Genomic DNA, 18,078 nt, shown 5'->3' on the forward strand with positions numbered 1-18,078 from the left:
GTTCATTTTGCACCAAGAGGTTCTTGTCTGTAGTTCAACCTGGCAAGTATTTACCAAGCATCTACTATGTGCTCTATAAATGAGAATAACCTAAATTTGTGTTATTAATTATTTACTGGCCTTAAAATCAGAATATCATGTGCCAATATGTTTGTGTTTCTCTTCTTTAAACTTACTGGAAAAGTATTGCCTTTAAATCTTCAGTGAGGCTATTTGCTTAATTCCTTTTAATTTACTTATGGGAATTTACAAAGAAATCACTAAAAGTTAACATGACTTCCAATGTAAATTACCAATCAAAAGCAGATATTTATGAGCATAATAATTTAAGTCTCATTGAATTACACAGATTTCCTAGAGAATCTGAAATCAGCCTAACAGAGAAGATTAATTTTTAAATGAATCCAAGTTCATGAAAGCAAAGAACTCTTATACAGAAATGCATTTTCCTATTATAAAGCAGGACTACCTACCCTTATTTCTGATAGACCTAGGACAATTTGAATGAGTACTGAAATTCTTTTGGTTGAATTACACAAACAAGCAAAGAAAAAGTCTCAATTATTACTGGAAAATTTGGAGAGAGATTATCTCTTGATCGCCTAGTTAATCGTTATAATAATCCCCAAGTACTTGGCAAATTGCCATTCTTCCTCTCTTAGTACTGGTAGCACAGGCTTTAGAATATGCCATCTTACAAATTTAATGAACCTGCTATCAACAGAATTTTCTGATGTCTGTATGTATATGTGTGTAAAGAAGAAACATACTAGCGGCAGATAGTCTTTGAATATTGTATATTGATTATGTTTCTTTTGTTCTCTGACACAAATAATGGCTCAAAGTAAAGCACCTTTTGCCAATATTATTTGCACCTATCACTGACATGTAGCTTCTGTTTGTTTGCATTATCCATGGTAGAGTTTTGAAACTGCTGTAATTCTAGTTGTCCATCAGTGTGCTGAGATCGAGCCTTTGTTTCTCTAAAAATTATTTATTGTGCAATCATGCACAAAATTTTCAGAGAAAAAAATGATTATTTGAAAATCGCTAATCTGTGACATCAAAAAACACTTCCAACAACAATCGACCTTCATAATAATAAATGTAAGTAATCCTGTTTGTCAAATATGACAAGAATGGGCCCATTCTAGATAGGATTGCAAGATCAGGCAACCTGTCTGCCAGACCTGGAATATGCAAAGGTTGTTACAATAAACCGTCATGACTTCCGGGTGTCATGACCATGCATGTATTAATTAAGGCTACATAATGACGGGCAAAATAGGCCAGATCAAAAAATAAGAGTGCTTTATTTTATTGAGCCTAATTTATAAGGATTAGCTACAGAGCAGTGATCTCAAAATAACCATTTCACTATGCAGGCCGCAATAAGATGTTCTCTGGCAAACAGGCCAAATAAAGTCATTAGACCTCAACAGATGATCACTCAAAGCATGAATAAGACAGATAAAGCTCAAAATTGCTTTCAGTGTGACTCCCATGGCATTATTTCATTGTGTCTACCTCCCATTGGCAAAAACAAGTGAAAAATGTACAATTATACTGTTTATTTGACAAATTTCAAAACTTGAATCTGACAAAAGTATTTTCAAACTACATGATGAGGTCTGAATTTTCCAGTTAGGCTACAGGTATTTAACTAACTGAAATATTGCCAAACATGTCTTAATTTTGTTCTAGCCCTACACTGACTTACTGTCCTATTAAATTAGGTGCTTGCTGATTTCTCTGCAACTGGTGACTCAGAAATAGCAGCAACCTTTAAGGAATTTTTAATGGAGCTAAGCTCCCAAATATGTAAGCTGATGACATGCACTCCACAGCATCGACTGGCAAACTTGTAGAGATTCTTAAGGACAGCCTTCCGTAGAAGAATATATACCCAAGGATCTAAGATCTGATTCCATGTTGCCATTCGGAGAGCAAAAAGTGTTGTTTCACAGGTTTCCAGAGAATGATTTCCATTTATTCCAATGTTGGCCATTGTCACCTAGAAAAGAAGAAAACAGGGAAATTAGTTGATGCAGCCTTTTTTCAATCCTATAATTTTTTAAAACTTAACTAGCTATGCTGGATGACATTCATTTCACTTTCCACAAAGTGATGCTATTGTGCAAAATACTGATAGAAAGAAATGAATGATAGCAGAAACACTCATGGAGACAATTGAATCATTTGAATTCAAATTGACATTAGAACTACAAAATTGATAAATTCTATAGAAAGTCAAATATGCATAAACAGAATCACCTAAGGGAGGACAAACATTGATATCAGTAACTGACCTTCTCATACTTCTGAGAATAGTAAATGCAAAGCCAACACACATCTGTTTTATTTCAATGAAGTATTTTTAAATAAATAAATTATAGATAAGCTAACAAATAGTTTTACAAAATGAATTTAGACCATCTGATATTAATTTGTAAATGGTATATGACGAATGTTACTTTTAGATTTTCTGCTTGTTAACTACAAGGATACCACTCTCCTCAATTTTATATTTCTTTTTCTACATCTCTTTGCCCTAGCCTTAACTTGGCTAAAACATTTCAGAAAGTATGCAATGGAATTTTCTAAGGACTTTGAGGAAAGGAGTTTCTCTCTACACTACCATTGTGACTTAACAGTACCAATGTATTTCGTGGTTTCATGTGTCCATTTCCTGACCACCCATGATTTTGAAGAGATCATTTCATGGAATCAGTTCTATAAAATTGTCCCAGCTATATGTTAGAACTAAGCAAATCACTGGTCCCAGCTTTGACTTCCAAACAAACAGTTGTGGAACATATAAGGTGACTTTGAAAACATCTTGGATGTACAAACAAATAAGAAATAAATAAACAAAGGGTAAAACTGAAAAGTGAAATTTGGGTCAATTTGCCACCATTAAAAGATGATGTAACAAAGACCAAAACACAAGTAAAAAGAAAATCAAGATCCATTACTAGAAAGAAATGTACATCTTAATTTGACCCAATGATACCAATGGTTGAAGATCTTTATCAAAACCTTCTTTGTCTACACAATAAAGTACAAACTCCTCAGCTAGCTTCTTGATGATGCATATGAAGTCTACTTCTATATTCTCATCTCCCCTGCAAATTCCCTATGATACAACCACTGTGAAGGTCTCATCTGTCCCAGATGCACCATGCCCTTCTGAGCTTTTGTTTGTATAACTCCTTTTGTTTTGAGTTACATGGTGCACACTTTTCTGATTCTCCTCTCTCCCCTATAAACAGCAGTGTAGTCACCAGATATGGAAAGGCATGGAGTCCTCTTCTGAGGGGTCCCAGTGCCCAGGTTTCTCCCCAGAACAGTAGGGCACTGCCCAAGCACTCATTACTCTCTCCCCACCTTTAACGCCCAACCCCAGCCTTGGATAGGGGTTACTCCACAGCCTGACTTGGAAGAAGCACTAATTATTTAGCCACCAATAAATGTGGGGAGAGTATTTCTGTAAAAGAAATATCATTTATCATTGGTATATTAATAATAACAAATACATTCATAATATTGATAATTCAGGACCACCTAAGTATCCAACAGAAGATAAATTATAGTACTTTCACATAATTGAGATTTAGGCAGACTTCAATGTTTGTGATTCGGTGTTAACTTTTTAAAAAGCAAACTGCCAAACTGTATTGATTATGTGGTTCCATTTTTTTAAAAAACTCAAATATGTAATTTTGTGCACAGATAAAAGCCTAGCGTGTATGTCATTGTTTTCACTGGTTAACTCTAGACAGCAGAACTACAGAGACTTTTGATTTCCTCGTTTTGTTTGTCTCAAATTCACTAATTTTCTACATAGATCATGCATTACTTTTATAAATCATGTTTTTTCCTAAGAAATGTGTGGAAATATACTATTTTACTAAAGAATCAAAACTGATGTGGATTATTTGTGTACATCTCTGTGGATGTGAGTAGAGCAGGACTGAAGTTACCACAGAATCTCCGGAAAACTGAAGCCCTGATAAGACTGGCAAGGGACATGAGGGAACCCGGGTCAGAACAAGGATGTCTGCAAGCTGGTTCAACAAAAGCAGTCGGAAGCCGTTTTCTCTGGTCTCTGGCAACAGCCTCCTGACAAGCCTTGAGAACATTATTATCTGTCTAGCCCACCTGCACTTGTATTCCAGACACTTATGTACAGAGTCTCATCATACACACAGCCTTTCATAGAGTTTCCAAAAGCTACCCAGTACATGGAACTAAAGGAATATGGGTTATTTTCTAAAATATCTTCCTGCGAACCTTGGCACATTACAGTTGTATATCTTTGTTGATGATTAGAGTTCTGAGAAGTAGACAGGACAAAGTATTTGAATATTCTATGAAAAAATTAATCAATTCACCTGATGGACACTAACATAAGAGAAATAATGAGGTCAAAGAAGCATGGAGGAAGGAGAGTATATGTTTATTGCCAGGTTGCAAAGAACAAAATAGTTGGTAATACAATGGATCTCCATTCATTTGGGCCACCTAAAACAATTCTATCAACTGTTAAGGTCACTAAAGTTAATGAATATGCCAGGCTACTTTATTCATAGATAATAGAGCCTATGTTTGCTAAGGTTTTATTCTGGATGTTATCCCATCATCTCTCCCCCATGTCTGTACATGTGTTGGCCAGAGTCAGGCTCTGTGGCTGTTTACTATTCAAAGCAATGGTAAATTCAATAATTATGCTTCCATTCCTCTGCATATTTATAAATGTAAACCAATCCAGCAGCAAGTAGTTTTGAGTGTCTACTGTATCTAGGCATTGTGCTAGATGGCACTACCACCAAGACCCAAGTTAATGTGAATAAAACAGAAATGTAACTGAGGGGATTCTGAGAACAGAAGGAAGCAAAATGGGCTCCATTTATTATGCACATAGAGGACTGTCTACATCACCTCTCATGAGAAGACAGAATCACAAATCTTACAGGGTGCAGGAAAATGTTATCTAGTCCAGACTTCTATACAAAGCAGAAATTACTTAGGGATGCCACTAAGTATGTGAGAAGAAAGTCTCAGCACTACTCAGGAAAAAATCTTTTCCATTTGAGCTGTATGAGTTGTAGAATGTTTTCTGTTACCAGGAACTAAAATTTATTCAACATATTTTAATGTTGTTTTCTAGAGCATCATGGGATAATCAGTCCATTTACTAAATGTCAGCCTTTCACATATCTTAAAATAATACTAGTCTTATATTTCTTCAGCTGCTTTTCATACAAAATGGTTTGCAAACCCCTACCTCTTATACTCTAGTTTCTCAATCTTTCTTTAAGAAAATACACTGGACAGAAATAAACTAACTCTATATATGGTCCAATAACTGCAAAGCTCAATGGAGGATCATTTCCTTTTGGACAAACTATTCCTATCTGTGCCTCCAGGACTACATTAGCTACTTTCTCCCTTGCATATTCCCTTGTGAATTGATCCTAGTTCATAGTATATTACAGAAAATACTCTCTTACTTAATAATTTTACTCAGTGGATATGTAGAGTAAAACAAGCTTCAATTTTCCCTGCTTATTTTTCAAATTATTCAAATACTTAGAAAATATGGATATATAAATATTTGTACATACATATGTGGAGTTACAGTGACATATCTGTGACTTGATATTAATGAATTTAGCAGCTAGGCATGGTGGCACCTGCCTGTAGTCCCAGCTACTCAGGAGGCTGAGGCACGAGAATCACTTGAACCTGAGAGGCAGAGGTTGCAGTGAGCAGAGATCACACCACTGCACTCCAGCCTGGGTAACAGAGTGAGACTCTGTAAACTTCCAATTCTGGAGCCTCAGATGTCACATGTGAGCCAGCACCCATGTATAAGTTGTTTGATCCGCTTTCATGTTGCCTCTCAACCCACACCTTGTTTTTCTGTCCTTTCTCGTTGAGTGTCTTATCACTTTAAAAGCAAACATAGTATTATAGACTCCTAAGTGGTTTTCTAGTCTCTATTTATTTGTTCTTCTTATTTCATTTTGTTTACTCTAGTTACAGAATATTTCGCAAATGCCAAAAAACATGCCATTTTTCCTGCCCGTCCCTCACTAAAAATTACCTATCTAAATCCTCCTATCCTTCCTGTCCCATCTTCTGCAGAAAACGTTTCTTGATCTCTCTGTAGCTGAGTAATCTCTCATTCTATACAGCCGTTATGTGTGACACCACTTCTTTAGCATTGATAAACATAGTATCAGTATAATATGTAGAACATATTGAAATGAGATAATGTCAGTATGTGTATCATAGTCCCTCATGTCTTGAGGGTAGGAACTATGTCTTTAACTTTCTCAAATCCTTCTCCTCTGCTTTGTACAACATCTTTTAGGAAGAGATTCCTACAGTTGAATTGGGGAAGACAAGAAGAAACAGGCAATTACAAGTACAGGAGTTAGGAGGGTTACACAGAAAGTAGGCCAGGCAACCTCAGGTCAAAAGAGTCAAGTTGGATTTAAAGTTAAAAAAAAAAAAAAAATATATATATATATATATATATAAGGAAAGAAAACTTAAATGAACTTTTGTTTCAAGGAATTCCTCAGATTCTCTGTAACCTTTAACTTCTAGTCTGCACAGAAGTTTCTATTTACTCAAGATAAGAAATCCTAGTAAAGTTAAAGTGAGTTTTAACTTGTTTAATTGTTATGGTGATAAACCTTACATCTCCCCATAAGCCTTTGCTGTTCTTAAGGAAGGGCCGCAATTGAAGATCACTGGGGCAGGTGAAGAGAAGGAGGCAGGGGTGCAGAGACTCCTACCTGAGCCAGATCCCAGAAGGGTTTGGGAACTGGGAGGGAGGTGGTGGGATTCAAGGTGCTACAACAGGGACATCTCTGTCTTAGACGACTTGTTCTTGTTTAAAGAAACTCTGCCATCCCTGCATCCTCTGCATAATAGGTTGTCAGTTCAATCTTTTTAAATCAAACTCACTGACTAATCAATTAATTTGATTCAACTTTAAAGCTTTGACCCACCTACTGCTGGTCATCAAATATACCTGTCTGTCTCAAACCTCCAGCCACAGGGGTGGTGCAAGAAGACCAGGTCCACCGGCGTGGCTTAGGCACAGCAGGGATCATGGAATTTCTTTACCCCAGTGTGTCTTCAAGGAAGGAGGAAAGGGAAGGAGAAAGTCGTGTTAACACTTTATAAATATGAACCCATTTCATCCTCCTAAAACCCCCCAGAGGTGGTTGCTGTGTTTCTGATATTGCCAAAAAGAAAGCCAAGTCCCAGACACATTAACTTGCCCAAGTTCACACTGCTGGTAAGTGGCAAAGGCAAAATTTCAGCCCAAGTCTATCAGGATTCCAAGTCTGTCTTCCACTACACCATTCCCAGTAATGAGGCCAGTGGTGCTACGTTTTATTTACGAATAAGATGATTTTAAAAACTAACATTTATTACTTAGTATGTTTCAGGCACTATTTTAATATTAACATCTATTAGCTCATTTAATCCTGCTAACACCTCTGAGAGATGAAGCTGAGGTACAGAGTGGTTAACTTGCCCTAGGTCAGGCCTAACAAAAATGTGGTGGAGTCAAGATTTGAATAGTTGGAGATGATGACTAAGGATTTGTGTGTGAGCCTCCGTGGCACTAGGAGAGCTCATTTTTAATTCTCCATGATTCTAGTTCCATCTGCCTATGTCTAGTTGTCTTTCAAGCTGATTCTAGCCCTCTCTCATCCAATATTTCTATGATTATATTTTTACTAGCATCTCTTTAAAAAATTAGGATCTGGTGCTAATAAATATTTTGCTCCAAATCTCCTGTGCCCATAACAACAGATGTAACCAATAGGAAAATCAAATGAGTAAACACCACGTAACCAAGGTATCCTTCAGAAGGATGGACGTCAAAACAATGAATGTGCAGAGGACAGCTATCTGTCCCAGAATGAAAAGGTAATTATAAAAAAGTATCACCAATAGATTCACTAATAGTGATAGATGGAATAAAACAATGTTCAGTGCCTTTTATCTTCCTTCTTCTTATCTGTCCCATGATGAATGGCATGATTTTCATTTCAGTAGTTCTTTTTCTCTCATTCTTTAGATCAGCAGTCCCCAACCTTTTTGGCACCAGAGACCAGTTTCGTAGAAGACAATTTTTCCTTGGAGGTGGAGATGGTTTTGGGATGAAACTGTTCCACCTCACATCATCAGGCATTAGATTCTCATAAGGAGTGTGCAATCTAAACCCCTCCCATGTGTTCACAATAGGGTTTGTGCTCCTATGAGAATCTAATGCCGCCACTGATCTGACAGGAGGCAGAGCTCAGGTGGTAATGTTTGCTCACCTGCCACTCACCTCCTACTGTGCGGCCCATTTCCTAAAAGGCCTGGGCCTGGGGACTGGAGACCCCTGCTTTAGACTAATATTCAGATGTCCTTTTGGACCTTGTTTTTACTTTTTTAATCCAAACTTTTGTATTCACCCAAGAGTTATCCTTATTTTATCATTTCTATTCCTTGGCAGCGGTGGAAATTAAAAACTCAGTAAGTAAATTCAAAGTCTTAGAAGAAGAAAACACATCTATGAAATCTTATATTTGTATGTATGCCTTGCTTTGGCACAAAAGGAATTTGAGGCATTTTACTTCATGCTTGTAATATCATCATAAACTCTAGCTCATTCCAGATATGATTACCTACATCAAACATAGAGTTACACTAAGAAAATATCAGTTATGCTCCAAATATTGGTAATAATAGATGCATAAGACATTTTCATCCTAATAAAAAATGTTTATTACGACTGAAGTAATTATTAGCGTCTCATTTATGAATTAAAGAAAAAGCTAGTCCAGTAGTTAGTTGTAATATTGGAGGTACAATGATTCAGGAATAAAAGACTACTTTATTTGACTGCTGGCAACGTTGTTTTAATAGCAAAAGCAGACTGTACCAGTTAGGTGTTTCAGTAAACCATCCCTCCTATAACACATTATGTTTTTTCCAGCAAGAAATTTCCAACTGGCCCATTTAGTTTATTGTTACAGTAGTTTGGAAAGATTTTCCAAAGCATTCTCAAAGTTGTAGTACAATAATTAATTATTTAATGAGAATGTTTTTTCTCATCTATCTACTTATTGAAATATGTATAGGCTTTTTGTGCCTGGGCATCTATCTATTATTGAAATGTATGTGTTGGTTCGCTGTGCCTCAGCCTCTATCTGCATATTGAAACTGTGTGTATTAGTTCACGGTCTCAGCATCCAACTACTTATTGAAATGTATGTGTTGGTCTTCTGTGCCTTGGCATCTACTTATTTATTGAAGTTTGTGTGTGTTGCTTACTGTGCCTGGACATCTAACTATGTATAAAATGCATTTGTTGCTTCACTGTTTGGGGATCTAGCTTTTTACTGAAATGTATGTGCTTGTTCCCTGTGCCTCGGCATCTACCTATTTTATTTGATGGAAATTTTTAATGAGAAGAGTGTCCTTTCAAAAATAAAAGATACCCATACATTTTAGAGAAAATCAGTCTTTGAAAAAGCCAATCTAAACCTGTAGACCAAATGCAAAGATACCAGAAGACCAACAAATTAAGGCACATGGAACACACAGAAAAGAGTTGAGCCAGAATTAATAAAAAATGTCTATTTAACCCTAAAGCATAATATGAGTCTAGTTAAAGATAAAATCCATATATACTTCTGGTCAGGACAAAAGAGTCAGCCCTTCCTGATAATCCAGTCAATTTCATTAAAATTAGTTCAGTGTAATGCTGGTACTTGAGTCAATCTGGTTGTTTGGTCACGAGGATAAGACAACTTGAGTGTTGTGCTTTTTTTTTTTTTTTGGTTAACTTTCTGAACTTACTTCTCTGGAGTTACACTTTTAATTTTTCTTCAGCATACCAAAGCAGCAAATTGAAATTCATCTTTCTTCATTATAAGTCAATGTATACCCAAGCATTCTCTAGGTAATAGCCTATGGCTTAAATCTCTGATCATACTCTCTCCCATGTAATTTTCAGCTCTTTGAATATATTTCCTATCTCATGGCCTAAAATATTAGCCACAAAGTTCAGTGCCAATCTCTCTCCTCTACAAAACAATCTGGTGTAATGGTTATACCCCACATAATTTTCTCCTGACAATTTTCTGTGTATTACTCACCCTTCAACTGTTTCGGAAGCATATGCCATGACTCCATTAAATCGTCAACTCCATCAAGAAAAAGATTTTGTCTTCTGGACACCCTTATTCCCAGTGCCATGCTCAATACTTGGTACATACTGGCATTCAGTAAATATCAAGTGAAGGAATTAATTAATGAGAAGAAATGTTAGAACCCATGGAGGTCACAAACCATGACTCTTCTTTTCCTATGTGTTGGGCACATAGTGCGTGTCTATTTGTTAACTGGCATACAACCTTCTCTGTAATGCACAAAACTATACCAATTGCTTCAGCAGCCTCATCATCATCATAAATGAATAACTAACTTTCATCAAGTTCCTGATACTGTTATGTTCAACATGCAATAGAAGACAGATTTAATGTGTTGTAAGATTTGGGGAGAGAGGGAGTCATTTTTTCTCTTTCTTTTTTTTAGCATAAGTATGTCACTAATGTATCTCATTGACATAATTTGGGTGATACAATTACAATTACATTTTTATACTTCATTAATCATTACTTCCCTAAGATCTCAGAAGGCAGTTGTTTACTGGTATATTTGCATAATACTGATAATCAAAAAAGTGCAGTAAGTCCTTTTGTTTAAGATACAGTCAAGAGAGGCCATCAATCATTGTCTAAAATTCAAACAATTTTACTACTATATGAAAACTGGCTGTCTTTATGCCATTTAAACTTTTAAATGAAGATTTACATTACTTTTTTAAATCACAAAAATCCAACTTTTAAATAAAAATAAATGTCACAATGCAGTATACAGCCATAGGCTGAGCTGACGTTCTTTCTGAAAAAAAGTACCAATCTCCAGATTTCTGACTAACAATCTTTTAAGAAGCATTTTCTCTTACCTAAAAATTCATAGTCGGTAGTACATATTATATTTGCTGCCATTGTAACTGAAGTCTATGTCTTGTGGTAATGTATACAAATAAAACCTTGAGAATTTATCAAAGTAGTCCACTACAGAGAAAATTTCAGCCTGCTGACTATCATCTGTCCTTAACAAAGCTACAAGGCCCTTCAAGTATGCCTTCTATAAAACAGATTGTATCCTCCATTTATTTTATGGAGAAGTCACAGTTAATTCTACAATCAGCACAGTTGTGTTCTATCCCTTTTAATGAGTGACTGTAGCCCATCTTTGAAATGGCTCCTTGACTCACTGTTGGGCCCAAACCTTTGCTTCATCAAGGCACCTCATTCACAATACAGGTCAGAGTCTGTCTTGAGTATTTCCTTGTCATGCTACTGACTGAGGATTGCTTACTGTCTCATTTGTCACTTGCCAAACAATGATATACATGGTGACCTTATTCTTTTTATTTGTTCATTCTTCAGAGCTATATTATAAAGAGCATACAAAAATGTTATTGTCTTGGCTTCATTCCAATAAAATCACTGGTGTTCTCGTCCTGCCCTCCATGTTCAGGAAGATCTAGGAGAAAATGTGAGGAGTCCTGGATGTCTGTGGCTATGGTGTTAAAACTGCATAGGTCCTCTCTACTCTGCCAATTTATACCTCACATTTCAACCATTCCCTGCTGATGAATGACACCAAACATACAGCAAAAGAGCACTAGAAAATGCTTAGCAGGATCCAGTGATCTCATTTAACACTATCTCTAGAAATGCATCAAATCTCAGCTCTCAGTGTGTTGAACTTGATGCCACAGCAATCCCATACTCCACAGCCTCTCATAAAGAAAGCATTAATTATCTTCAATTTTCTGCTGCTGAATAGGAGACCACTTTAAAATAAAGATCTAGCAATAATTTTTTAGTCCCAGTGAATAACATAAATTGTGTATAATTCTTCAGTGTTGGGCAGGACCTTTCTTTCACTTGTTTGTTTTTGTTTTTAAAGGCATGCTGTAAATCTAGTACAAACAAGTCTCAGCAATCAACCAAAATCAACTGTTTCCTTGGTATGATCATTATGTGAAGAATTATTAATATAAGAATATGCTAATTCCAGAAGACTACTTCCAATTGGAACAGTTTCTAAGATTTTAAAACAAACAAAACATTCTGATACTACTTTTAGGTCTTCCTGTGTAATAGAGTTTGACTAGTCATTGTCCCTGGTTCCTGGAAGGGAATCTCTAAGCCCTTGGAATTTCCTTAACAATAAGAGTGTCTTTATTAGTTCTGGTGGACACCTTGGACCATGTCTCAATTTCTGTTAATGAGGTGACTCATTGTGGAACCCTAAAGAATTTCAGGATGGGGACTGGCCATACTTGAAAGACCAACCATGTGATTAGAGGGTCAGGGCTTTGAACCACATAATATCAGCCTGACCTTCTAGAGACTGAGTTCAGTCACATGATCAATTATTCAATCAATTATGTCTACAGACTGAAACCTAATTAAAAACCCTGGATACCCACAATTCAAATGATCTTCCCTGGTTGATGATACCCATTAATACAGTAGGAGGTGTATTAATCCTAAGGACATGGAAGCTCAGTGTCTGGGACCCTCCCAGACCTTGCCATGGGGGTCTCTACTTTTGACTGGTCCTAATTTGTATCCTCTATAATAAAATTGTAAGTATAGTACTTTTCTGAGTTCTACAAGTCGTTCTAGTAAATCATCAAATGCAAGAGGATAGTGGGAAAACTGAATTTGTAGCCAGTTTGTCAGAAGTGCAGGTGGTTGGGAATCTCCCAGGCTTGCAGATGGTGTCTGAAGTCAGGGCAGTGTTGTGGGGGACTCGGCTGTATATCTATGAAATTTGAACTAAGTCCATGTAGTTAGTGTCAGAATTGCACTGCTGGTTCCTTGTTACATCTTTGAGCATGGCAGTATGACAGAGGTTAAGTAAGGCTGGAAGTATTACAATAGTCTTGGGCTGCTTCAGTTTAGGCTTCCTGATACTCATCTGGCATGTTGGAATTGGGGATGGGGTAACAATTTTCATACCATTAAGAAGCAGTTGGAGGATTTATGTGAACTTTAATTAAGCCAAGGTGGTTATCTTAGGTCAAATACATTAACAGTAAAAAAAAAAAAAAAAAAAAAAAAAAAAAAAAAATCTTGCATTTGTCCAAAGTGTAGAGCTTTAGATGAAGTTATTCCACATTTCCCTCTGATTGGTATAAGACAAATATTTTATTAGAGAAAGATATAAAAGGTTAGAACTGGAAAGAATATAAAAATTGTGTAGTCTAATTTGTTCATTTCACAGGAGAAAAAATAACCAAGGCAAGAGGGATCAGTGATTTGCCCAAGGTAATAGCCATTTAGTATCAGAGGTGGGACTACATCAGATCTATAACATCTAAAATTACACTGTGATTCCCAAGCTCCTTTAGTTAGGACATTGTTCACTAGCTAAGGTAGATAAATTCTCATCAGGTTGTATTGCCAGTGAGAAAGCAAGCATGCAGGATGTAATTAAATGTCTTGCCTTTCTTTTACTGGTAATTCAAATAGAACTTTTATTTTTTTTTTTAATTTTTTTTTTTTTTGAGACGGAGTCTTGCTCTGTCACCCAGGCTGGGGTGCAGTGGCCGGATCTCAGCTCACTGCAAGCTCCATCTCCTGGGTTTACACCATTCTCCTGCCTCAGCCTCCTGAGTAGCTGGGACTACAGGCGCCCGCCACCTCGCCCGGCTAGTTTTTTGTATTTTTTAGTAGAGATGGGGTTTCACCGTGTTAGCCAGGATGGTCTCGATCTCCTGACCTCGTGATCCACCCATCTTGGCCTCCCAAAGTGCTGGGATTACAGGCTTGAGCCACCGCGCCCGGCCCAAATAGAACTTTTAATGTCTTTTTAACTTTTTTGCTGACTTACATAACTGAACAGTTGGCCTATGCAAATATTCATTCCAGAAGCATTTATAAGGCATCTATTATAAATCAAATCTAGACATTTGGTTCTGAAGTCACTTCAAGAACTAATAAAAGTCCAGTAATCCTCTAGATAACATGTATTTATCCTCTTCCTCATTTTGTTGATACCAAATGGATTACTCTTGCTCCAGTGCATTGTGAAGCCAACCAACTCATCAAGCCCTATGTGTGTGCAGTTGTTGAGTATGGTGTGGAAGGGATGGGGGTTTAAAGAGGAAGGATGCATACAGGGATGGAGACAGGTTCACACCCTTGAACAAGTGCCCTCATCATGTGATGTCATTCTTTTCTAGTAAACTAATGGATATACTCAATAGGAGCAACTACACCAGCTGCCCAAAAGGCAACATTAAGATTAAGCAATCCACACATTGTTGTATTATGTAAGTTGCACTAGATCTTTGTATTCCAAAGGAGTTGCTGAAATTTCACTTTTTTATTTTCAGAAATCTGATACTGAGATATTAGCTGGATTAGATGCTAGGCATATAGTTCCCAAAAGGTAGGAGTGTATCATTCAACATTTAAATTAAGTAATCACCAGAGTACTTGAAAAACCCTTTGGGTCTCTTCTTTAAACAATGAAATGCAGACAGACCCCACCTAACAAACTTTTAAAACATCACTCATTTATAAGTTATCATTTAAGCCACAGAATATGGTTCACCATAATAATGTGGCATCTCTTTATTATATAAGCTAGTTTAAAATATTGTGCCATGTATAAAAATTAAATAAAATTCTGTTGCAGTGTTAGTAATCCTTACCAAAACCTTTGTCATATCTGAGAGCTACGTGTAGATCCTATCCACCCTACCTGTGCCAGACTCCCTATTTCCTGGTTAGTCCAAAAGTATTTATACATGTTTTTCACATTCTCCTTTCCCACAAAACTTATTCAACTCAGACTTCTTTTCATGACCACTTCCCCCATGAGTTTTGACTTGAATTATTTCTCCTTTTTCTTCCACTGTCTCAAGGTACTGACTACCTATGACTCAGTCTCTAAAGATAATATTCTACAATATAAAAAGGGTCATTAAAAGTAAATGATATTTCTGGGACTAAGAGGAAGGAAATGTGCAGATTAGTTCAATCTTTCTATTGGGCAATTTGAGCAATTTGGAAAAATATATCACAAGCCTTTGTAAGCCAGTTCTCCTTAAATCAATTCCATGTCTATGAATTTATTCTAAGGAATCAAATAAAAATAGTGTACAACAACCTACAAGTTGTTCATCTCAGTGTAGTTTATAAAATGAAAAAATATATAAGCAATCTCCAACAAGCAGGGATTTCTAAAAAGAGATTACAGTACACCTACACAACGAAATACTTTGCAGCCATTAAAATGATGTCACCTAGGAATGCTTGAATATAAGGGAAAATAATTATAATGTAGTTAAGAAAATAAAGAAGATTACAAAGTAATAGTGTTTTAGTTTGGTTAACATAGTAATAATTACATAGATAAAACTTACTGCATAATTCCTATGTACTTTCTGAGATAGGTGCTACTAATATTCCCATTTCAAGGATAAGGAAAAGGAGACAAAAGGAATTTAATTAACCTGAGTAAGGCCAAACAGATAGTAAAGATAAATTGGGTTCACAAAGTCAAACCGATTTTTTTAGAAAAAGTAGATTTGCAGGGGTGTCCACGGGAGAGAATAGTCATGGGTTCTTAGTTTCTGTTTCTTGTTGGGCCAGTAAAGCCCCTTCCTCATCCCCCTTTTCTGCTTATCACTAGAGACAGAAGCTAAAAACTATGGCTTCAGGCTGCTAAAAGCCTAAAACAAAACAAAATAGAACAACAATAACAAAATAAGTCTGGTTGGGCAAGCTTGATAAAGCCTCTCTAATACATGTGTATATGCTTTGAGAAAGGAGTAGAAGAATATGAACAAAAATATAACAGTACATAACAAAAGTTGGGTATGTACTTGTGTTAGGCAGAATTTCAAAAATGACCCCCTTAATATGCCCAACCTAGTCTCTGGAACCTGTGAATATAATGAGATATGATCCCCATGATTGTGTTATATTATATGGCATGGCCGACCTTAAGATAGTGAGTAAGTGGGCCTAATTTAATCACATGAGTCCCTTTAAAGGCAGAAAACTTTCTCTAGCTGGTAGTAAGAGAAGCCAGAGAGATTCCCAGTGGGAGAAGAATTCCTTGCATATTTTCTGGTTTGTGCATAGAGGGGCCACAGAAGAAGGAATGCAAGCTGCCTCTAGGAGCAGAAGACAGCCCCAACCTGAGGGCCAGTCAGGAAACAAGGACCTCAGATCTACAGTCACAAGGAAATGGATTCTGCCTGAATGAACTCTGAAAATGATTCTTCCCCCAAGCCTCCAGGTAACAGCCCAACACTGCTCCTACCTTCATCTCAGACACTTGTTGAGACCCTGAGCAGAGAACTCAGTTGAATGCACCCAGACTTCTGACCTACAGAACTGTGAGATAAGATGAGCACTGTTTCACGCTGCCAAGTTATAGGACTCTGTTATGCAGTGATAGAAAACTAATACAGTACTTATGAGTGATTTAAAGTTAGGAAACAGTGAAATTTCTATACAGTAGATCAAAAACCTACAACAGCCATTACACTTAATGGAGAAAGTATAGATGCACTTTAAGATCTGGAACAAGACAAGGGTGCCCACTATTACTACTACTGTTTAACATACTATTGACAATGCTATAAGAAACAAAAAATGAAGTATAAGAATCAGGAGAAAAGAGATAAACTTCTGTTACCTAAAAAAATGATTAGACTCAATAAACAATTGAAACCAATGAGTTCAACCTGTTGCTGAATATATAACCAACTTAGAAAACTCAAAATCACTTCTCTACGCTAACAATACCAACTATAGAATAAAATAAAACAATTATTTCTGTATTTTTCAAATTTTATATAATGAACACATATAACTTGGTTAGTAAGTACATGCCCTATCAATGGTCATTGTCAAAATATTTAGAACATTGTTATTGATCAATCAGAATGGCACAGGCAATAATCAAGTAGTTCAGCCATATATGTATGTACCAGATGAATAAGAGCATCACTTCTTATAATTGTCAAGTGATTATTATATTTCTCTTTTTGAAATCACTGGGAAGGGCAAACTTTAGCTACCCACTTTTGCCAAGGAGAATTTCTCTCAATAATTGTTTTCCCCATAGTCAGGGGAAAAGGTAAGTAATTCCTCTGGAGTGTAATTAAAGCAACAAGGCAAGGTGGCTTACTTAAAAGGTTGCAGTGAGTAAAAATCACAGCTGGTACAGAAGGGAGTGGAGTGTCTACAGAGCTGGGGAATGGGAAATTAAGAGAGAGGAGCCAGCCTGGCGGCCGCATGTGACAGTACTATCCTACCTGAGCAGATAAGATTAAAAAGTGTAGCTCAGATTTCCTCCCCTACATGAACTCAGAGTTGTTGCAAGCATGTGAATGCTGGGGGCCTTGCCATTACTTGCCTTCAAATTATGAAATGACAAGGTTATAAGTCCCTCATGGAACTAATTCTCACACTCCAAGTAACAAAAAAACAGCAATTAAAACATATCTACCTACCTAACAAGTACTTGACAAAGTCCACCACAGTGGTAGGTGAATTTTAACATAAAAAACAGCTTACTAGATCAAATTATTTTGACTTTATAACACATTCAAGATAAGCAATGGAGACATTCTCTGTATACTTTAACCATGATCGATCCCAAACCGATGGCAAATCATCACCAAATTACACTAATTACTCACTCACATAACTAAGAAAGCTCTAAGTCATCCGAAGAGTAGATCTGAAAATGACCACCAAAGACTGTCCTGCTCTTAGGAGATTGTCAGCAAAAGCTCCGGAAATTTCTTTATTTCACTGCTGTAAAACTTTAGCTCCAATTCCACAATTCTCTTTCCAGTATATAAATTCTCTTATTTTTTCCATTAAGCTACCAAGTTTTGTGGTATTATTTCCAATGCCAGAAAGCCAAACCCATTCTCTG

At 36.6% G+C, this 18,078-nt stretch overlaps 1 protein-coding gene across 1 annotated transcript in view; it reads right to left on the minus strand.

Annotated features, from left to right (window-relative positions):
* Positions 1-356: 356 nt before the first annotated feature.
* The window catches only part of PTGFR (prostaglandin F receptor), a 46,711-nt gene continuing 28,989 nt past the window's right edge, over positions 357-18,078 (minus strand). Inside the window, 1 exon segment of the mRNA NM_001266439.1 lies at positions 357-2,014. Coding sequence (NP_001253368.1) covers positions 1,733-2,014 — 282 coding nt within the window. The 3' untranslated portion in view covers positions 357-1,732.

Source organism: Macaca mulatta, chromosome 1 (assembly GCF_049350105.2).
Source record: "Macaca mulatta isolate MMU2019108-1 chromosome 1, T2T-MMU8v2.0, whole genome shotgun sequence".
NCBI lineage: Eukaryota > Metazoa > Chordata > Mammalia > Primates > Cercopithecidae > Macaca > Macaca mulatta.